This window comes from Meleagris gallopavo, chromosome Z (genome assembly GCF_905368555.1).
Source record: "Meleagris gallopavo chromosome Z, MGAL_WU_HG_1.1, whole genome shotgun sequence".
NCBI lineage: Eukaryota > Metazoa > Chordata > Aves > Galliformes > Phasianidae > Meleagris > Meleagris gallopavo.
This window is the reverse complement of record NC_139435.1, coordinates 21,356,385-21,380,454: the sequence shown is the minus strand read 5'-3', so window position 1 is coordinate 21,380,454 and position 24,070 is coordinate 21,356,385. Positions and strand designations below refer to the sequence as shown.

Here is a 24,070-nt window from a genome sequence, read left to right as displayed (position 1 = left end):
CATTCTGTCATCATTCCTTGTTTTTGTAGAGTTCCATTAACAGAACTGTGAGTACAGAGAAAATACAAGAACAAAGGGACAAAGGAAATACATAAACTAGAATGAAAAAATCTTAGTTGAGAATGTATGTTTGGTTTTTTTCCTAATCCTTAATCAAAAGACACAATTCAGTCTCTGACGATTTTAGAATGTAGCAAAGGAGGAAGTAAATACTACAGGGCTGACACACAACTGAGTCACTCCACATTACCAAAAATTTAAGCATCACTGCAAGACTAATTCAGTATGTAGTATTATCTACTTATAGTTCTGTTAGTTATATGACAATTCATAAAGTCAATATACTGCAAAAGCAATAGCATTTCTTCATGCACACAGCTCCCTCATATTGGTTACCTATTGATCTGTGAATACTGCCAAGACTACCTCTGTCAGATAAGTGTTTGATAAAAAAAGATTGCTAATTAGATACGGTCCGTTCAGGCATTACAGTCATTTCATATCTACCATCTTTCTCCCTGCCATAACACATTCTTGAACTGTATTTGAAGATACAGCTTTGACATCTTTGTATTGTGCTATAGCTGATAGCAAACAAAATGTCCTGTTCTAAGGTCATGCAATGCAATCACGGTAACAAGAGACAACCAGGAAGGTCACTGGGCCTTGCAGTCTTGGACAGAACACTTAATTCCCTATGCCCCAACCTATCAAAAAAATAATGAAATGCTGTCCGTGTTTCAATGCCAACAAGACACTGGGGAAGAGTTAAACAAAGATGCAGTCATTCAAAAAGTTAAGTAACTTTGAGATTTCAGTGTTATGGCTGCAGATTGGTTAATCAGTTTTCCTGAGCATTTTTCCCGACAATTTAAGGCTTTAAAACAAGTCCTATGTATAAAGAAAGAGGTATCTAGAATATGCAAGGAGAAGGAGAAAGGGAAGCAGCACGCAATTCTAGAGCTTGTCGTTGAAAAAAAAAAAAAAAAAAGTCATGAAACTACAAGAAAGAAAACAATAACACTAATTTAAAAGAAAAAGATAAAAAAAGATAGCAACTATTCTGCTTGAATGAAATGACACTGATAACATACCAACGGTGAAAAAGATAAAAAGCGTAGAAAATCAAGTGACTGAAGGAGGCATACAGAATGTGAAAGATTGGTGACAACTGAAAGGATGAATGAGAGTAGAGCCAGACCACCCTACAAGAGGTTCAAAAGCTCTGAATTTAACATTCTGATGACAGTTTGAGATAAAAATATATGCAAGTCTTTCACTCATGTGAAAAGTAACAGCACAGTACCTTCCCTCATCTTAGTCTCTGGGTCTTCACCAACATACTGTGAATTACAAAACAAGTCATTTTGAAATAAACTGTGAACTTCAAACAGAAGGTTATACAGTGTGCCAAGTGTGGAGGTAGGGTCAAGTTACAAATTCTGCCATAGTTTTTCCCTTTTAGATTTTGATTCAGACAAGTGTGAAACGATTTTATCATTACTATTATTCTTTAACTAATAAGATGTCCATTTCTTGCTGATCTCCAGTGCCTTCAATTTAGATCTTCAGTGTAATGTTTAGGCTCTGTGCCAATCTCCACAGGCTCATGAAAACCATTTCTATTAGAGAGCCATTTTACAGCACAACCAATACATAATAAACACAAATATTCTATCAAGTCACAGAATTTAAAGAAGCAGAAGCAATGTGTCAATAGTTACACAAAAAAAATCTTGTAGTGTATTAAGTAAGGCAATCTTTATAGCCAGTGTCAGAAATAAAATCAATAAAACAGGAAGAAAACAAACTCCCAACCCTTGAAAGTTATCTCCCAAAGAGAAGAGAACTCTGAAGCCAGGACTGTGTACTATACCAATTAATCCGTCCAGCAATAGAAACTTACAAGTAAGCAACACAAAAAATTCATCTGAGGTAACCTGCTGTATGCCATTCTTGCAGAACGGCCATAGAGGTTAAACTTTGTATAGCAAAAACATGTAGCTAACAGGTCTGCTCTAATTGCCTGGCAGTCTAACCCATTAGTCAGCTGAATACCCTCCCATTAGCACTGCTTGTTATGGCAGTATCTTCATCTCTTGGACCACATCCTGTTGAACACAGATGTTATAGCATTTGTTTGAACAAAAAAATAATCAGGCATTTTGGAGGAAAGGAAAGAATGAATATCTGACAGCATTTTCATTGATTGCTGCATTTTCTCATCGATGCTAGAGAAAACACACACGAAAAAAAATTGCTGCTTTAAATACTATCTTTTTGTAGAACAGCCCCTTGGCAGAAACATATCAATTTAGAAGTGGATGAATTTTCTCCGTGAACCTTGTTAGAGCTTGAAGACATTTGCACACATTTCACATACCTATAAGCTGAACCAGCTTCACTGACTTTGGCACAAGAAGAGCTTAGTATTGATCCGTCAGAGAGACTCCACATCAGAGAGAAACTACACTAAAATAATTGAGGGTGTCTTTAGAGGGAAACAGAATAAAAAAAAAAAAAAAAACTACTGTGGTTTGCAGCAGTGCTAAAAATCTACCTGAAATGCTCCATTCTCACAGCTGAGACACAGCAAAGGACATAAGGTCTTACAGAAACCATTAAAAAGGCATCTGTCCTGAACACTGAAATGAAAGCCTGGAAATGGAAAGGAAGAAAATAAAATAAATGCATGTATAAAATAGGTGGTTGTTTTGTCACAATTCTATTATAAAATTCCAAAATACTTGGTTAAAAAAAAAAGACACAAAGACCCATTATTCCACAATTTTGTCACAGATGCTGAAAAATCAGCAAGACCCAAGATGCAGTGTCACTAAGAGCTCAAAGAAAATGGGTATAAAAGAAAGTCAAAAGACAAAGAGCACAGCAAGAAAGTTAGCATTACTGAAAGAGCAAAGTGTAAGCAATATAAGCAAGCTAAAATACAAAGACTCATGAATGACTTTTTACACGGGTTGATAGTGATAGGACAAGGGGCAATGGTTTTAAACTGAGACAGGGGAGGAAGCTTTAGGAGGAAGCTTTTCACTAAGAGGGCAGTGATGCACTGGAACAGGTTGCCCAAGGAGGTTGTGGATGCCCCATCCCTGGAAGCATTCAAGACCAGGCTGGATGTGGCTCTGGGCAGCCTGCTGGTGGTTGGTGACCCTGCACATAGCAGGGGGTTGAAACTACTCGATCTTTGAAGTCCCTTTCATCCTCAGCCATTCTATAATTCTGCGAAAAAAAAAATCTATGATAGAAGATGATGAACTGAGGGTCCTAAGAGCACAGACAAGCAAGTCAAACAATTGCTATTTGGGAAATCAAGTTTAGAAATGCAATGCAATGTCAGCATACAATGAGGAATTTGCCCCAGCTTACCACTTTACCGAGCTTGCTCTCTTCAGAAGATCAGAACAAAGAAAAGCATACCCCACTTAGCGAAACTAGCTTTACCTCCGATCTACAGCCATCATACACAGGTTTTGACCAATCTGCCCTGAGAACTGCAGTTTACGGAGAAGTATGACTATTCAGGGCAGAAGTGATGAAATAAGAAAATGCTAATCAGCTTCATGCCAAAGGTCAAACTCTGCTATTTACTATTTTCAGCTAGTCAGAAATACAGCCCAAAACCACAAGATACTTAATAGTATATATATTAATAGTATTGATGTAAGTGCAGTACTGATCATCATGTTTAAACACAAATACATACTACTGTGTCTTGAAGAACCAAAAAAAGAAAACAGAACATGAACCAACAAAGAATCAGAGCACCATAAAATACACCTTTTATACTGGGCGTAAACATTTTGCCACTCCTAACTGTTGTTCATTTTTTGTATTGCTCCTTCCCTTCCTGGACTTCTCTACATTTACTAAAATCTCAAGAAGAAATTGAAGTAATTTAAAATTAGGAAACTGTATTCACAAGAGGCACTGGATACCTAAAAGCCAATCTTTTACTCACAAACCAAATAATCTAGCTGTGCCTGTGAGTGCTATATTTAGAAAACATAAGAGAATAGGGATTACTTACAGGTTCTCCTACATGTGAGTTCTGACTGCTAGATTCCCTAAAGGTAGAAATTGTGTACAGTTAGTTTTTTTCACTTTAGAAGAAGTGGTATCTTCCTTGTTTTAGCATAATTAAAAATAAAGCCATAACAAGATTTTTAAAAGCTATTACATCAGAAAAACCTCAAAACAGAAGTTAACACAATCATCCTGTTTTATCATGTCTCCCTTACTTTTCAAAGAAACAAAAAGTTATAAGGAAGACCAGTAGGAGAATCCTCATTAGTTGAAAAGCATCTTCACATGTTTCTGTATTGAAACATTTGTGATACAGCACCCTTCACCTGTAGGCAATGCATAGTAAAACTAGTTTGTACAAAATAGTCACCTGGTTCCAGACATCAGAAAATAAAATCTCGAAGAACACGGAGTAAGAGGAGCTACTAGTTATCAGTTATGCCATGAGCCCCATCATTTAACTAAGGCCACCTGCTGCCTTCTATAAGGCAGTGACTGAATACTACAATGTCTTCCAAAACGTGAATTTTTTTCTTCATGGCATGTGTACAAAAACTAAGTTTTGGTATACTGCTGCTAAAGTGGATCTCTTATTGATAGGAGAGAGCTTAAAAATGCTTTTGGAATATTCAGTGCACCTGCTCCCTTGCTTTGCCACAACATTTTGAAATTCAGTATAGAAGGATATCCAGGTGCCATCCACATGTTATCTAGTATCCAAATATGAACACAAAAATAGGGTTTTCGGAAAGGACTAACTACTCCAAATGTAATGTGCTCTGTAGAGACTCAAAGTTTAGTACCTAATGCCTATGCACAGCCTGCTTGTTCTCAAAGGAATGGACACTGAGTGCAGTTATACCTTTTAGCACAAATCCAAGCTACTGCATTCCATGGTGGAGTTACACATTTGAGAAATAAAATCTAGAAGGGTTCAAGAAAAAGGTGGGTGAGATGCAACAGAAACACGAGAGCAGAAGCTGCAAACAAATAACAAGATTAGAGAGGATATGAGTTGCTGATGGGAAAAAACATTTTTTCTGATTTACCTGTCCTGCAGAAGGTACAGTTAAGATTGCAGAATTAGTCAGTGCTACTTCAATGGAGATGAAGCCAAGAGAAGAAAATTTAAACAAACTACCAAACTGTAATTTTCCTTTGTGATCTTCACAATTGTTTGCGCTTTTTTTAATGTAGTTTTAATATTCAGATGGGCAACTAGCACTGCTATAAGCAAAAATACGTACTGCTTTAATCTTTTAAGAAGAGAAATTAATAGAATGTCAAAGTCTGTGGGCAATTCTGATAAAAACCCTACTCAAGAAACTGAGAATTTAAGACTTAAACTGGGTGGAAACAAACTTGAGAAATCATCTTGTCAAAACGTGACACGTGAAGCAGCACTGGAGGGAAAGGGAAACACAACAAATTCAAGTGAAGGTCTTAAAAAGAATTTCAAAAAGACAAAAAGACAATAAAGAATTACAGGTTTTATCAGCTGCGACATAGTGAGTAAAGAAAAACTGTTTGTTAACAAAACTGTCAAACTAAGAACTACCCACTGGATTGAGGGAAAAAAAAAAGGGTCTTAATCAGAAGTTCAATTTCTTCATGCAGATCTTATTCCTATTATTATTAATTGGGTAAGTAAAAAAATACTACGGGTCTTGGGGTAAGCCAAGTGACTCCAAGAGGAGCTAAGCAGCAGACACAGAACTCTGAAAGACTGGTTTTCTTTATCACCTGTAGAACACAAGCAAGTTCAATTCAAAACAATACACGTTCCACCTCTGAGCTCACTGTAGCATCTGACACAAAGGAACATTAAGTCTACTCTTTGCATTCCAAACCTAATACAAAACAGTCAGTCAGCTTGGTGACATATTGTAGACATTATCAAGAAACGTTACTGCAATAAACAAAGGGCATTAGAGAGAAGTGTGATATGGGCCACAGACACCAAATCTGGCCTCGTGCCAAATATTTTAGCCCTGAATGCAGCAAGCGGGATTATTTATTTATTTATTTACTTAATCCCCTGAAATAAAATGACCACAATGCCAAGAGAAGCAAGGAAGAAGAAATGGTTAACTCTTTCTGAAAAGCTTTCACAGTTCAAACAGCAAAATGTCCGACTCACACCGTCTTTCCGAGGGACCTGATAAACACGTAACAATGCATGAAAGCCCGGAGAACAGAGGGGAATTAGCTGATCAAGAGATTGTACACTTTGTTAGGTCCACAGACATGACAGATAATGAGAAAAGGAAAAACGTTCTTCACATCAGTGTTTCCTCTCTCCAACGGCTTTTGCTAGCAAAACACAGCTATCACTATATGTTAGCTATCACTAGCTAACAAATCACCGTCTGTATCACTATTTAAGCATGCAAAACATCTATTCTATCCTGTGCACATCACGAGAACAGACCCAAGACGACCTGCCTTCTACCACTGTCCCAACCATAACTTAAAAATAAAGATGACTCTATCAGAAAATACATATATATACACTGTATATCTTGTTAAATATGCTTTTTTTTTTTTACTTTATTCAACCAATCACTGAACAGTTTTTCTATACCTCATAAATCAAGAATACTAGAGTCACAGTTTATGTTGTTCTGAGCACTACCTCACAGATGTAGCCTCTCAAGTAGAAGTGCGTTACACAAGACTGGATCCAACTACCAAGGATGTATGCAGAGTACAGTCACAAAGATCTTCCTGCACAATGCCAGAAGTCCTCTATCCTACCTTCCCCTCAATTCGTTGGAATCTACTAGAACATGCAAGTTGTAAACGTGGTCAGTTTTGTTTTGGGTTTTCATCTTTCACTGCTTTTGCATGAAATTCCACACCCCTCCACAGACTTATTCTTCCCCTTCCTCACATTCAGTAAGAAGCAAAGCCATGTATGAAGTCCAGTTCACAACTGTACAACTCCTCTCACCTAGTGCAATAGAGAACTGTTTTACACAGCATTCAAACCAGTGAAAAGCACATAGAGACTTTACAAAGCCTCACATATAAGCTTTATTTTTCCAATCTTCAGTCTGCAACAGAAGCCACAGTCCAACTAACATTCTCCAATTCTTACTATCATTTCTCCCAGCACAAAACATAAACAGCATTCAAGAGACTGTTACAGCCTCATTGATATATCCATTATTCATCTATGAGATATAGCTTCCCAGCTGAACTTTTCATTTCATGTCAATTATTTCAGAAATAATTATTTTTATGAAGATTCCGACTCCAAAAAAGACGTCAACTAAGGAACCATGGATAAGGTCATTTTTCTTAAGAAATCCTTTCCCTTCTGTTTAGTTTCTCAAAACACATTTTTAAAAAAGCCAGTAAGAAAGGACCTGGAAAAAAAAAAAATTACAAAATTTTCCATTTTGCTAGGACCAAATATTTTGTGTAGAATATTTCTAAGAGTGCCTATAAAAGCCAACTATTTTTCTGTATCAGAGGTAAAGGAATCACTAAAGCCACAATCACCCTGCTCCCTGCTCTTTGCAATCTTTGCTATCAAGACATGGAATTTGCACAAAGAGACTCACCAGTTCACAAAGAAACACAACCGTGCATTTGTACTGCACTTTTATTTATGCTGTCTGCTTCCATTTCTATAGCAATGACTCTGAATTAAGGATGAAATTCTTTCCAACTTATCCTCCAAAAATTTGTGTGAAGTACAGTATTAAAAGTCCTCCAATAGAAATTTTTCCAAGTCATATACAATATTAACTAGGCAAATTTAATGCAATTCAGTCACTCCAAATTTACAAAAGCCTTACATACCTGTGAAAATTTTCCAGCATTTACAAAGAAAATACATACTTGTGAACAAGAAAGCAAATCAATGCAGTCTTTTCTTTGACATTTCGGAGTCTCCACATATAGCTAATTTATTTGCTGTTGGTCAATTTCTCTAAAAGTCTGACAAAAAAAACCTCATGTAATTACCTCAGGATTTACAAGATACTGCTTACTAACCACTTAAGAGGCAGAAATGAAATTAGCAAAAAGGAAAGGGAAAGCCTGAAGCATCCAGCACATCTGTTCACAAAAGAGAAAGCTTCATCAGCTCTGGAAACATGACTGAAGCCATTTGCATCTGGCAGCAGGATTTCTCCCACATTCCCTACTCCTCCAGTGCCTGCAGGAACAGCGTGTTACCTGCACACACCATCCCTGGATTTTGGAGCTTTTGTTTAAGCCAATATAAAACATACCAGCTCAGACTAACGCCTACCAGACAAAGTTATGGAAGAAAGCTGAAATGTAATGCCTTAACAGGACATAGTCAAGACCTGCGAGGAAGAATGTGTAAGTAATTAGCTGCTTTCATTTCTATTGTTTATTTGGAAAAAAAAAATCCTATTTCAATCCATGCTAAGTTATACTTAGAATTTCAGAAGCTATTTTCTCCTTACTTTTCCTTCAAATAAAAACTGTTCTTTGTAATTAAAGATAAAGAGGACGTTTCATGAAAACTTACTTACTGAGTACATGCAACAGAGCTCTGTATTCGGGAGATTTTTTTTCTATGAATATAACAAGTAATGACTTGAAGAAAGAACCTGCACTATGTACTCAGGTTGCAATGAACGAAAGGCTCGGTCTATCTTCACAGCCTGAGCACTCAGAAAACCTTCCCAGATCAACCCAAAACAAGATTTACCCAAGTCTACATATTTACTTACAGCTTATATTTTGAGATTCAATTCAAGCTGCTTCCTGGCTTTTTTTAAACACAGCATGATGGTACATAGCATCAAACACAACTACATCAGTTTCCCATCCAAAAGGAAATGGTTTGTGTCCTGTAAACCAGGCTTTGAAGCAAACTGCGTACAAATAGAAAAAAAGAGCAATAGCAGAAATCTGACTTTTAAGTAAGTACTGTTTCACACTGTATCGCTGGTTTATCAAAAAACCCACACTCTGGAGGACTGTGTGCTTCAACAAAGGAAGCACACCACTTTTAAGCAGATTTATCTTCTTACAGCATTTCTATTTCTAACCCAAAGAAGTTACAAAGACCTATGAAGTAAAGTTAGTCAACCTGTCATTGACTATAGCTTCTTCAGAATAGTCTTAACCCAGAAGGCTTTTTATTTAAATAAAGAATAAACTACTACTCTGAGCATTCTCTGCAGCCTTTACAGGAAAGGCTCAGTTATAGATGAAAAAGAAGAACAGAAAAAACATACATAGCTTAATTCCACAGAACAATATAATGGTAGAAGATTTATTTAACAACAACAACAGCCAGCAAGAATCCAAGCTACTACTACTACAAAGTAACCAATTCATTACTTTGGACTGAGAAGGTCAAGTGTCAATCAAAGAGCCAACTCAGGGACTTCATCTAATCAGTATTTACTAAGGAGAATTAAACAGGGACTGCATTCTGTATCAGGTCATATGATCTGCACTCCAGCTTGCAAATTCATCATACTAGTCTCTAGGCTAACCACACGAACAGATGGAAGGTGAAAAAAACAGTGGAACAGAAGACAGAGAATGAGAGGACAATGGGAAAACCGCTTTACTTAAAGGACTAAACAAATGAAATTTCAGCGTAAATTGGATCTCAGCCTCCCCATCTTCTCCTGGATGACAGTATTTCACCCCGTACACTTCTGAGTACTGGCTGTTTTTTCCCATCCCAGAATCAGATTCTAATGGCAGAAACGAGGTACCAATCTCTAAAACTACTGCATTCACTGTACGTGTGAATAGGACCTTTCTGGTACTAGAATTATTCATGGCATGGCATTCAGCACTATGAAACGGTCACCAAAGCATATGTAGGAACAAGCAAGCATTCTCTAAAATATTCTTGGTATCCATTCAGGATTACCTATTTAAGTAACAGAAGACAAAGAAAATTCCCTCAAAAGGGGTGCTTGCAGAACTCAGCAATGGGTTTCACATCAAGTTTTTACGTTATCCCTAATCAAAACAGACTGCCGTTCGATACTTGTCAAAGGGCAGAAATCCTGTTTACACGACTCAATGGATTAAAGAAGGTTTAGGAAAAGGAAATCCCGTCTCGCTGTGAAGATCTACCTCTCGAAACTTCTAAATCCCCCTTTAAAAGCTGGCACTGGCGGTCCCAACCTGCAGCCGAGATGCCCCTTTCCACAGTACAATCAACTAACAGAAGGGATTTAGGATTTAAGGGATTAACATCACAGAGTCTGTTTTTACCAAAGAAGTTCCCCGCTCCCCACGAACGAATGCTCTTGCATTCCCGGGAGCAGCCAGCGGGTCCCAAACGCCGAGAGGCCGCCGGGTCCCACGGCCCTCCCCGCACTACTTCTGGACGCGGCCCGCAGGCTGCAGCCCTTCGCCCGTCCGACAGAAAGCGCCACGTGATCAGCACCAAGTTGGAAGCGCGGATCAGGAGGGTACGGGAGCCTGCAACTTCGCAAGTTCAGCACATTTTACGCGTTACGCGCCGCTCTACACCGCCTAAGAATAACGATCCCAGCCGCAGGGAGGCTTTCCTTCCCTCCCTGCTCCCACTGAAACCCTGCGGATGTGAAGGAAAACAAAAGAAAGGAAGCACATTCATCGCCGAGCGCGACCGGAGCGAACAATGGGCGCGAGCGGTGCGGGAGGCGACCCGCCTGCGGCCGCTGCTCCGTCACCGCTCGGCCCGCGGCGCCCCGTCTGCTCGCCCGGGCTCAGCCCAATGCCGCGCTATCTGCGGGGACATCTCCCCGACTTTCAGAGCGCCGACGGAACGCTCGCTCGGGAGGTGACCGCACGGCGAGGGTGCCGCACCGCCCCTAGCCGAGCGTGCCGGGAACCCGACGGCGGACAAAACTTTCTCCCCCGTAACGGCCGCGCTTCTCCGCACCTCCGCCACGCTCGGGCGGCGGGGGGCGGAGCGGCCACCGCCGCCCCGAACCACGCCGCAGCCCCCGACGGCCGCGCCGCTCGGAGCCCAACTCCGCCGCGCCCCCCGCCCACAGGTGTCCGCAACCCGCGGCACGCCCCCGCGCCGCGCGGCAGGTGAGGGCGGCTCCCGAGTGGCGGGCGGCAGCGCCGCGCGGCCCTACCTGCAGCCCCCGCCGGCGCAGGATGCCTGGCGCGTCCATGGCGCCGCTCCGCCGGCCGGCCGCGCCGGACTGCCCCGAGCCCGCGCGCCGCTCCGCATCCCTGCAGCTGTCGAGCGCTGACATCACGGCGGCGCCCATTGGCGGCGCGCGGTCACGTGGCCCGGCGAGTTGTGCACCTCGGCAACTTACAGCGGCGCCGGCGGGGCAGCCCCGAGGACCGCGCCGAGTTTCCACACGCGCGAAGCGCGGCGGTAACGGTGCGCCGCAGCGGCGCTCGTACGAGAGGGCCTGCCGGTTCCCTCGTGCCGGGTCGCAGCTCCGCCACCCGCCGGCGAGGACCCGCGACAGGCATCGCCCCGCCCGCGGGGAGCGCGGTTCTGTGCACAGCCGTCACGGCACTTCCGGCCCCGGCGCCCACCGCCCGGGCTGTGCCGTTCTAATACCTTGCGAGACTACGAATCCGGCAACTGCGTAAAACTGGCCGCGCTTCCTGCCCAAAGCTTTGTATGCACATCGGGGGAAGTCTTGTCAGTGCCAATCCCCATAAACACACCTACACACTTCTACAGTGGGGCATCGCCTGGCCGCTCCTACAAGCAGGAAGCCTCCCGCACCCAGGAGGCGTGCGTGCTCTCCGGGCACAGCGCGTCCCGCCTTCACCAAACGAACAGTGACCAACACTGACGGACAGAGGCTGAGCAAACTCAGCTCAGTCCAGTGAGGCCTTCGGCACTCCTCCTGATCACATCTGGCAACTGGCACCATCTCCACCTCAGCTTCTCTCTGTGTAACTGGACCCACTAACTTCAACAGAAGTCTGCTTTTCCCAGAGTCATATCCCAATCACACGGCTTAAGAAATTTCTCACTTTCAAAAGTCTGATTCTTCAGAAGACTTCATAACACAACTGCAGAATCCAACTCGAGGAACATCCATCTTTTACCTGAAACGCACAGGTACACCTGCAGACACGTGTTCTCTTCCCAGCGAGAACAACACAATCCCACAGCACTTCTGGAGAGCAACAAGCAGGGACACAGACAAAGGTACATTTCTTACTAAAGGATAAAAATGGAGACAGAAATCAAGGTTGCATTCACCTATTAACAGTCTAAGATGAGGATTATGACAATCACGCCCTTAAATCTAGTACAAAAAAAAAGTATTGATTTCCTGTCAGACGGCATCATTTTGAGAAGCAGCCCATGTACTTTTCACAGCAGCAAAACCTGCTAGAGGCAAAAACATTTGGAATGAAAATGAAGGATTGCTGAAAGGATAACACTAAGCAGTAACAACTTATGTGAAGAACCACAAAGAAGAGGCTCCTGTATTTGTCCACTTCTACTTTTCTCCCTACAATTGAAATGCATTAATATTTTTGTTTTTCATTTTTAAAAGTAGCGAGAACACTTGAGCTTTTTCATTAGGGTGCACTTCTCTGAGATCAGAGGGAAAAAAGTCATTTTTTATCAGTTATAGCCACAGTGCCTGGGGGCATTTCCCCCTCCCTGCCTCCAACCCAAAACACACCCACAGCATCAGGTCAGTGGCTCAAAACTTATCATCACCAATGTCAGCTCCAGGATCAGAGCTGCGCTTGAGCTCATGGAGAAAGAAGCCACTCAGACTGATTCCACAAAAAGGAGACCAAGCAATGAAAAGCACTGACTGGGGGCCAGGAGAGAGAATTCTGACCATGAGGTAAAAAAGGATATTCGACTCTCCTGAATTCACTTCATTCTGAAACACAACCTGTCTTTAAACAGCATGCTGCAGCTAGTGGAAAACTTTCAGGTCTGGAGAACCGAACTGAAGGATGCCTGGGATCCCTCAGCTCCTCTCGTGAAGCAAGGAAAACTGAAGGCACACTAAGGAGATAGTGCATCTCCTCTCAGCTCCTCCTTTCTCCATTTCCACTTAAAAATAAGCCATTATCTCTTTCTCCATTATTAATGCTTTAAAATTTTCTCTACATCATTCAGGATGCACATGCGCTAACGTTTCAGTACTTCTGTTTCCAAAGATGATGCAGGCAAATGAATCACAATTCAAATACTGCGTTGTTCCCAGTGACAATAGGACAAATGAATTTGAAGCAATGACCAGACTGTCACATTTCAAGAATGAGAGGCAAAAGGGTACTGCCTGTTCCTTGTGGCTCACAACCAGATTTGGGGGCAAGGCTGTTTGCATTTATGCATGCAATCCTGCATATGTATTTATATAAGCTTTATTTCAATCACTGGAATAAAGAAAACCTCCCAGCACATGACTTATCAGTTCCTTCAGAGGTGAAGAATACTGAAGTTTTAAATGTTTTTTTTCATCAATGATTTTAACAAATCTAAATATACATAATATAAATATATGAATGAAAAGCACTCTCCTATCTAGCTGAGAGGTCTGTAAGGCATGAAAAATTCTACAGATTTATTACTCAAACAACAACAGCACAACAAAATCACAGCACCAAGTAACATATCACTGATAGCCATAGATGCAAATGGTCCACAACCCAAATAGAAACCTTATGCACCACAAATTACCCAGTTGTGGACACAGATAACTTACAGAAAGAATTGTAATCAAGCAAAATTAAGAACTCTTCTCCACAGAGCATTCCAGCTACAGACTACAAGTACGACTGTTCTGCAAGAAATTAGGGATCATTTTTTAATCGACCTAGGCAACACAAGGAGGAAGGAAAATAAAACAAAGAGAAGACTGCCTACCAGTGGAAGATGAAACTAATCCCAACTGGAAATATATGAAAACTGCCTTTCATTCAAAGTGGCTTTGCTATCAATTCCAGAAGTGACATTTTCCTAAGCTTACACTTCATCTCATAAGGCGAGCGTTAACTGAATATTCTCATATACTATCTTCTGAACTATCTCATACACTGCCAAAAGTATACCTATGTGTTTGTAATAGCATTAGGCTTGCTATTTCTGCCTGGAATCTCTTATCACTTTCCAGCTAATTATTTCAGTAAAATGAATGGACGATGAAAAAGTGATAGTAAGCGTCAAGTATTAAAAAGTTGTGGTTTAGAAGGAAAATCATGAAATATGTTCTTAGAAACATTTTAGCAATACTATTTACAGAGTCCTTCAGGTCAATTGCTGCAGAAAGGCACACTTTTGTGGTACGTGCATGACAAAACTGTACACGTATACAGTATTTGAAGAAGGAAACTCTTCTTCCCTGTCCAAGGAGGCAAAATTACCTCAAGACAATAGTTTCAAAAAGCTTTCTTCCCTATAAATGCAGCATTTCTCCTGATAATTACAAAGAATATTTCAGTTAGCTTAGGTACAAACCAATAAGTTCACATTTATTTAAAGCTGAAAAGAAACGTAACAATTTTTAGTACAATTGGCACAGAACTGGCTTATTTCCTCATTCAGTTGTTGTTTTTTGAATTCATCACCTTATTTCACTTAGGCCTGTCAGTCAATATTATTTTCTGAGCAAATACGGATATTACCATGAAATGATTTAGTTTAAAAATAAAAATGGGGCATGTGAAAATAGGTATATTAATTCAAGGTTCACAGTGGAGATTCAATGAATTTAATGAATACGCATATCCAGTGTGGGGCTGCCACTTTCATACTACACATGGGGGCAGCATCTGATAAAGTGCGCTTATTATGCATCATGGAACAACTCACTTGTGCTCTGCCCTCTGAATTGGTCTCTGCTAGGGCTGTTTTTTTATACCTTAAGTTCTCTATGACATCAAATTACCGCCATTGAATTTTTTAAATAGTTATTTTCTTCCCAAATGTGAAAAATCTAAAGATCAGAACACATAACAACCAATCCAATAATTGCTTTGACTTTTGAAAACTTGCAACCCACAAGAGAGGGAACTTGCAACCCACAACAATGTGTTTCCCTGGCACTGGTTAAAGCTTCTGATTGTGTTCTAATTTATTAGATAAGCTATTCACATAACTATTAATAGCAAAATTAAAATATTGTGCCATATTTTCAAAAGTGCAGGTAAGTGCACATGCTTTCACTGCAGATACCTGGTTTTACAAGTACAGGAGTGGAAAAATCTGCACTAATTCCTATGCAACCTTTCTCTAAGGTCACTGAGAACAGAGAAATAAGCCACTCCAGAGTGTGTTCTACTGGAGGTTGTAGTTATGCTTTTGAAACCAGCACATACCAGTACTGCTTCTGCATGTGCAAGGGTAAACAAAAGCAGCTAGAGTCAACTTGTCAGCCACATGTATTTGTCTGCAATATGTGTACACACACAAAAACCCATTCATCACATCAGACCTAATCATAGCAGAGCTGAAGATCTTCATCCATGTTTTCCATGAATAGTCTTCCTCACATCATTGCAAATCAACACACAAATATTATTTTATCATTCTAATCGTGAAAGGTCAGGTTTTAAGAACCAGCTTCTAATTTTTATAGGTCTTCTGCCAAAAAAAATTGCAGCAGTGCATGACACTGGATAAGGTTAATACACAACTAACACAAAGAGATGATGTAGGACATAATTTTTAAAATATAGATACATGTATATTATTGAGATATAGCACTGAAAAGAGGTAGGAGAAAAATGTGGTTTACTATCAATCTCTAGAATCCCCTTAAAGATCTTTGCTCCCTCCAGAAATAAACCAACAAACCCAGTGCATTGAAAAGGAAACCAAATTAGAGGAAGGAAATAAAGATTCCTTGCAACTGGTATCCCACCGGCTCCTAGGCAGCAACTATTTTTCCACATGACCAAAACAGGAAAACACACACCTTTCTGTTGGTTTATTTTTGCATATCAGCCAGGCAGCTTTACTGGGCACTAAGAATTACCATCCTACCAGGCACAGCTAAGATTTCTGTAACTCACAAATGCTTCTTAAACATTTACTTTACATACATACATTTCCACACCTCACAGTGCAACAAGCTTAGTCTGAACAATGAATGAGTTTAAAAAAAAAAAAAAAAAAAAAAAAAAAAAGAGTTGCAAAGAAAAATTCTATAAAGCTATCAGTGGAATTAAACAAAATGAAAACTGAAACAGTGATTGATTGTACGAATGGTATTGGCATATAGCAAAAAAGACTTTATTTCAAAACTGGAATCCCAAGGCTGCATCAAGCTAAAATCTACCTACAGCTTTTGAGTTCAGTGAGCTTGTCCCTCAAGCCAAAGGCTTTCAGTCTGATCTCAGAGTGAAACACAGTCACAGCAGTTTTGCAGCAGATTCTCAGTACAGTTTTTACAGAGCATAACAACGATAGAACACTAAAAATAGCATTCTGGTCTAATCAGAAACAAAGGTTCGCTTAAAGATATAAGAGATTACTGATATTCAAGCTTCAGTAAACCAGTAGCTGCTCATCTTCCTTATAAACGGTAAATAACCACTGATACCTGTGAACTCAGGAGAGCATGAAGCTTTCCAGGAATCTTTCAGAGCTGACTCTCCAAAGCCTTCCAGCACCTGTGGCAGCATAGCTTCCTATCCACTACCAATGAACTGTGAATCAAATTCCAGCAACATCTCTGACTGTCTCCCTGCGGTGGATTCTACTTTGATTATTTCTTCTGAAGACACACTGTAGGTCTCAAAAGTTTTCTAACAAATAAAAACTATATTTTGAAGCATTTTGAAATCACTTTTAAAGGTAGATTAAAGCACAAACTGTCAGTGGAAGATGACATTACACTTCCACAAAGACCCCCCAAGGTTATCTTTCTGAATGGTCATAACAGAATTAAAGTGGGATTCACTTTAAATCCCACACCATAGTAATTCTCCTACTTTGCATATCAGTAAAAACAAAAAAACAAACAAACAAACAAAAAAAAAACCAATACAGAAATCACATTTCTGTTTCGTAATATTCTGAAAATAGCTTTCAGTTCCTACAGGAATTCACCTACTATGTTTTACAATGTATTTCAGAGATGGAAAGGACACCCTGTACAGAAGAACTACATTTGTCTACATCACCCAAAAATTCAAAAAAATTATACTGAAAAAAGAACACCACAAAGCTCTCCAAGGGAGCAGCATACACTCACTCAGAAGTCAGAGAAGAAATGTTCTGAGGTTTTTTTCCTCTGAAATATGAGAGGTTTTGGTTTTTCTCATCATTTATTAAGAAAATACACATTAGTCATCTTACTAAAAGGTAGCATTAGAATGCTGGCAAAGAGCTCAGGCTTAACATTTAATCTAGCAAACAGAAAGCATGAAAGCCAAAGCTAGGTATGATACTGGGAGCTGGAAGACGTGCACTTGCAGTGGGGTGAAAACTGCTGTACAGGTGAATCAAAAAGATAACTTTTTAAGAACTTGAAAACACCCAGCCACCTTACAGAAATCAGAAACTTACAGCATCACTATCTCCTGCCACATTCCCAAAGAGTTTTCTTCAATGTAATGCTGCAGACTTCCAGTAATGTTTCATTGTTTCCTGAGGAAAAAAGTCTATGACAACACACTATCTATCTGTCTGCCTCTTGTTCCTTCAACTTCCAAAAGCCCTGTTGCTCTGTGAAGTGTTACTGAAATCAATCGCTGCACTGGAAGTGAGATGCCCCGTCAAAACTGGCAGGCAAGACTGATCACACTTAAGCTGTCACTGAGATAAGGGCAATCACAATGCACTTTAAGGAGCACAACCCAATCAAGGCAGTGAGAACAGACCCAATGACCACCACGCAGCTCAGCACTATGCACAGCAAGGACTTCCCCTTGCACAGCCATAGGAAGCTGTTAACAGGAATGAGTATTTCAACTAAGATATTCAATCAGCAAGAAAACATAGGCCAGCTTTATCCCAGATGATCTCAGCATGGTAATAAAAATCCAACACTTGGTTTTCATGATTTATTTTCCAAGATCTCATTTACCATAAAAGCTGTGAAATTGTATCACATGAACTTGAAGAGAACAGGGAAAGCAATTCTCCCATTTTACAGTTAGGAACTTAAGGTGCCTTTGTTTAAAATTAAGGTATTAATTATTAATTAATGAATTATCAGAATATTATTGAAATGCACTGCATTCCAGATAAGCTAATTAATTCTAATAGAATCAACTAATACTCATAATGATGTAATTTACTACTAGTAAAGTATAATAATTCATACAGAGTTCTATACATTCTAAACAATATGTATTTTAATATTAAAAGTGTCATACTTACAGTATTTCGTTCACATAGCTTTACTGCTACAAATCTGTGCATATCATACCAGAATGAAGTGCAAATTCAAAAAAGTCTCATGTTTGCTCCATGTTGCTCTAATTCTGGTATTCTTCATGTCAGACAGTGACAGTTTCCATAAGAACAAAGACTAAACATCTCTTCATACATTAATCATACGCCACTCACCTCTCATCATTATATGCTCAATTTTAGTACAGAAAATACATAATACACAGTAATGTATTCAATATATTCAAGAAGTTTTAGCTACCTAAATTAGTTCAATTTTCTCACATTCTCTTAGATCACAAGATTTACTCCTCTAGAAGTCATTAAACACAATGTGACCTTTCACTACTAAATCAGAATTTTTCTCCAGCATCAAATATGTCAGCTAGAAAGTTGAGAAGCATTCCAATAATCTACTGTGTAATTCAACAGGACATCCTTTTCAGTATGCAGACTGTTAATAATAAACTCAAAATATCATTAAAAGCTAAGAAATCATTTTAGAACTAGATTTACTGGAAAGAGTTTGTATTTTCTATTTTAAGCAACAAAAATTCTTTGCAAGTGCAGCACCACAGTAAATGTAGAGATGATTCATCTCCAGCTCTCCTTTCCTCACAGTCATTCATGCCATTTACATTTCCATACATCTGCCTTGAGTCCCTTCAATGGACTTGAAAATGATGGAACAAATGCTTCACAAGAAAGGAACCTTTTCAGAGTTTGACAGGATACCCAGTATCCCTCAGGAACAAAGACAGACACTGCACCCCTCAGATTTTTTCAAGCTACCACTTCCTATGAGTCTCCAGCTGAAGCTCTGAGAAGGTACTGCTGCCTGACAACAAAATCAAAATCAGTTTATATTTTACTCTACCCACTTCTAGTACCACTCATCCACAGCAATACAACTTTTGGATTTCAGAAGTAAAGCTTTTCAGCCAATACAACCTGCATGGATCAGCAGTGCCATTCAGTTTGCCTTCCCCTTCACCATCCCAGACCATATCTGTTACATAGCACAGAAACACATTCAATCATGCCAAGCTGGCTTGCTGTGCACCTGTGAGAGCACTCTAGCTACTCAGTCTAGCAGTGCACTAAGAGAGATATTACTGTCCTCCTGAGCCATTGTGCACTATGAACATGGATACCTTCAGGACTCCTAGAGCTGATGAATTTAAAGTTGAAAGCCACAGGCCAGTGCAGGGGTACAGAAAGCTGTTACACAAAGTAGAACAGCTGATTTTAGTAGTTTCTTAAAAAATAATGTTGCTTCCCTGATTGTATTTTAAGGTTTGTTCTTAATAACAATCTCAATTATACACCTAACAGCAGCCATACTAAAGGGATACACAATAGGCAGGTACACACTAGGTTTTTCATGCCACCTGCTGGACGAAATCCTACCTGCATCAATCCACTTCTGCTACAGACATCCAGCAGATTTTGAAAACATGGTAGTTATAAAAACCTCAGAAGAAAAACAATCGTTACAGAAGCAAACTTGTTTCCTAAAATAACAACTGTTGTAAGTAATCAACCTTCCTTTCAATGACAGAACACACAGGAAAACACAGGTTACAACTGATATTTCAGCTTTAATGACTTCACCTTTTGCATCAAATACTATATTCCTTAGTATGGCAAAACGCAATGAGTCACCAAAACAGCCAATCTAAAGTTCTAGCAAGTCACCAAGCCTGCTGATTTTCCAAACCATAATTTATTTGTGAAACCACAGACACATTTGAATACAGCCTTATTTTTCTCATGGACCTCCTTTCAATAGGAACTAAAGAATTACATGCATACAAAATGCTTCTCCTTTAAAAAAATTAAAAAACTACTTGTCTCATTCCCCCATGAAACGTTGAACAGCAAACGCACAGGAGTTGCATCATTTTAGGTCACAGAGTCTGCAGCTCTGCCTATTTAGCTATATTTCAATTTTCAAAGACAAAATATAAAAGAAGAAGCCTCTGAGTTGATTTTACAATACTGGCATTTTCTAACAGTCAGCTCAGCAGATCATTTTAGACTCAGAACCCTACAAAAGAAGCAAAGACTTAAAAGAAATTCACATGGCAAGACAATAACAATAGCAATTACACTCTGAATAATCCCTCCTAGATATTTGGAAGTTTGTATGTGAAGACATAAGAATAGACCCGCATTTCAAACACAATTAATAAACTTGGGAAGGATTTATGTTATTATTCATTTTTGAATCACTCTGAACAATGATGCACCTAGCCTTTTTATTTCTTTTCTTTAAAACACCTCATTTTGCTTCTTAGTTCTTCCAATAATTCAATATTTCATCAAAGAGATAATGGTAGTAATGTGCTGATGTTTAGTTCTTCTTAATGAATTCTGCCTTTCCTTACCCTCTAAGATTCAACACTTCCCACTCACTGCATGGTCATTCTTCTTCACAAAAGCAACCTCCTTCAATAGAGAATAGTAGTTAAATGTTTTAACATTCAATTTAATTCAAAAGGTAAGCACTTTGCAAAAGTCTGACTCCCAAAAGCCCAAGATCCATTACAAAACAGCAAGCCAAGGAAGTTTTCAGCCAAAAGCAATGCTCTATAGTTTTACCTTATCACTAGATCTACTAAATTACTAGTTTTAATTTGTACCATGTATAGAAGAGTGTGTATCAACGGCTTGTAAAACACATGTATTCACAGTTGTTGGCTTATAGGAAAGCATCATCACGCTCAGGATGTTTGCCTGCATCTGCTTTTACTGGCCAAAAAATTATAAATGCACTCAAATCTATCTCTGCTCCAGTTGTAAATTAGCTATCTGTTAACTTCAGCTGTCTCTCTTTCCTCCCTTATTTATAGCAAATAATCTTTTAATTCAACTTTGTTTCTTACTACCAACTCTCACCCATTTTTTTTAAAAGATAACCTAACATAAAATGAGGAAATCATGATCAGTCTTTTCCTTACACTCTTAGCTATATGTTGTTGTGAAGTTTTTCTATTCACTACAAAGTCAATCATCATTTCTGAACTTAACCGACCAAATCCTATCTTCCACTGCACCGTATAATTGCAGATATTCAGCAGTGATCAAGAGGTTAAATGCATTCATGAGAGTAGCAGTTAACCTATCTCCTCTTGCTTATTACATTGTTTACTCAAATGACACTAAGTCAACTTTGTACTTTGCTAGGTTTCTTGATTTCCGCAACACAATAGAAGAAAAACCTTAATAGATGCAATGATGTTACCATTGCTACACTAAAAAACCGTGGTGCATCTGAATACAGGCACACAAATTACCATGGTGTACCAGGGTGTACTGTGCTCAGAGGGAAAAAAAAAAGAAACAAAAAAAAACAAGCATTTCCTAGCATTACTGAGATGAAAACAGTTGTCTCTAAAATCATAGCCCACTGTGACTGTACAAAGAGTGGAACAAACACAGTGGTTGTCCCGCCAGAGCAGCTGTAGAACAATTTCAGTGGCTACTGCATCAGACTGCGGGAGGTCTTGCACAAACATCAACAGGTAATGCATTATGAAAAAGATCCAATTCCACATTCTTATCCATTTTCATGGGACAAAGTCAATTTACAGCAAGATGTCTGATTTCATGAACATTTTAAGAAGTCCAACTGAAACCAGAAATACAAATATCCAGCCAGATGCAAAAAGCCCAAACTGTAGCAATCAGCCCACTTACAACTTAGTAAAATTCTATCTCCTTGTTAAGCCTAGAAACTTGGGACACAAGAGGTTGGAGTCATACTAAACACAGCAGAAGGCTCTGCAGTATGTTCTCAAGCTGAAAAATGCCTGCAGAAAAATCCTAGCTATACACTTCTGTTTGTATGCAAAATCAGAGGAGGAACTTCCATTCCTACCAGAGTGGATAAGCTGTTATTTTCCTTCCCACCCCACTGTCTGCAAGTCAGCTGTGACTCTGTATGAGCCTCTTTGTTTTGAGAGTTATTGCCATCATCAGAACCACGGGAGTACTTCAGTCTGAGAGATGAGTTACTGTTCCCACGCTGTCTGCTTACATCCGCTGCTACATTACAATCACTGTGCAAGTACTACAGGCATGAAAACATGTTGATTGACTGAGAAGAAAACACAAATGTTACTAAATCAGCTAAAAAGTTTGCCACACTTAATTATCCCTCAATCCGAGGATACTGCTCCACAGCAAAAAACTGAGCGCAATGATATACACCTCACCAAATTGCAAACCAAGTTCAGGTCAAACTTCAAGAGGAAGCTCAGAAAGAGTTCCAGTATTTCCATTTCTGTCAACTGCAAATGCCACAGCAGAAACCCAGTTTCCTCCAGTAATAACTCTAGAATAGCATCAAGAAGAAAATTCTACAATTCTCTAGTTTATGTTTCTTGACAATATATGCCTCAAATAAAACTGAGATCCATAGAGCAGTACCTTATCCTCTACAGGAATTTAATTGTTCTCTCATCCTAACAACACATAGGTACCAAATTTCTATGATTACTAAGAACAGTAGAAGAGAGGTTGTGAGTTCACCATAAGAACTCTAGCTAACCTACTGCTGCTCCCACAGTCATCACAGGGAGCACCCACATCTGAGCTTATCAATATCTTTCAGTTAACTTTGAGATCCTGAGTGCCAATGGAAGTGTAACCACTACTCAACACACCAAGATTTTCTTAAGTTTTTATTTCCCGGTGCCTACTTTACATCATTCATTTTAAATCCATAGCTGTAATTAGTTTTAAATTTCATCAAGCGCTTGGAGAACAGAAATCAGAACATCAACAGCAAATCTGTATACCAGCATATACTTCTCAAGCAAAGGAGAATGTATTCATGAATCATGTTTTAACTATCAGAACTTACTAGACAAACAGTTACACCAGACAGTTTTCTGCTAATTTTGGTGATGGGGACTGGAGACAGCAATATAACTATATTTATTTATACCATCCCAGTTCCAGTTACTTTTCCAGTCTCCACTCCCCATACTCTTTTTATCCTGTTTATTATCTCTCTCTCCTTTAAAACCCTTACCATCTCCTCCACTCCAGTAAAACCCCTTAAGGGCTACAAAAAGTACCACCATTATATTTCCAGTTATCCTCTAAAAACAAGCTGAAAAACACTTTATTTCCAAAAAGGCATCCAAATATCAAGTAGTATAATTGATTATACATCAATTTCTTCTGGCCATATAGTTTATTGGCAGACCATCCATACTCTCATTTCTCAAGTGGATAATTTTACCAGCATACAAATTAATGACGTGACTTTTGCTGTACTTTCCACTGTTTTGGTTGTTGTTTTTTTTTTTTTTTTTTGGGGGGGGGGAAGAGGGGAAGGGAGAGGAGGGATTTTTTGTTTCTTTTCTAAAGGATAATTATAACTCAACTGTCAGAACAAACAAGAAGTATAAGCCTTTATTGAGAGCATTATGCTAAGACACAGTAACAAGATCCACTTCTAGGGGCAAAGCACTATGTTTTAGCTTAATGATTTCCACTGTGGGGGTCCCACAAACCAAACAAAAATCCAAAAGCATAAAGCATGCTCAGCTGACACTGTATGCTACAGAAGATCATTTTAACAGACCTATGTTTTTCATTATCTGTAAGGAAAAAGTAGTCCCGGTGAGCCTTCTCACAGTTTGGAGAAAGTCTCCCATGAGGGAGAAAGGTCATTATGCCTGCAGAATAGTATTCACGGGCAAAATAGGGATGTACTGC

The 24,070-nt window shown here is 39.4% G+C and overlaps 1 protein-coding gene across 4 annotated transcripts in view; it reads right to left on the bottom strand.

Moving 5' to 3' along the window:
• Positions 1–24,070, bottom strand: part of MAST4 (microtubule associated serine/threonine kinase family member 4) — a 287,688-nt gene that overhangs the window by 179,230 nt on the left and 84,388 nt on the right. The window contains exon 1 of one of the 4 annotated variants that reach the window (XM_085214171.1): positions 11,130–11,239. The exons of the other annotated variants lie outside the window; for them this stretch is intronic. Within the exon in view, the coding sequence (XP_085070297.1) occupies positions 11,130–11,168 (39 nt within the window). The 5' untranslated portion in view covers positions 11,169–11,239. Of the gene's footprint in view, positions 1–11,129; positions 11,240–24,070 lie in introns of those variants that run through there. 4 annotated transcript variants of the gene reach the window in all.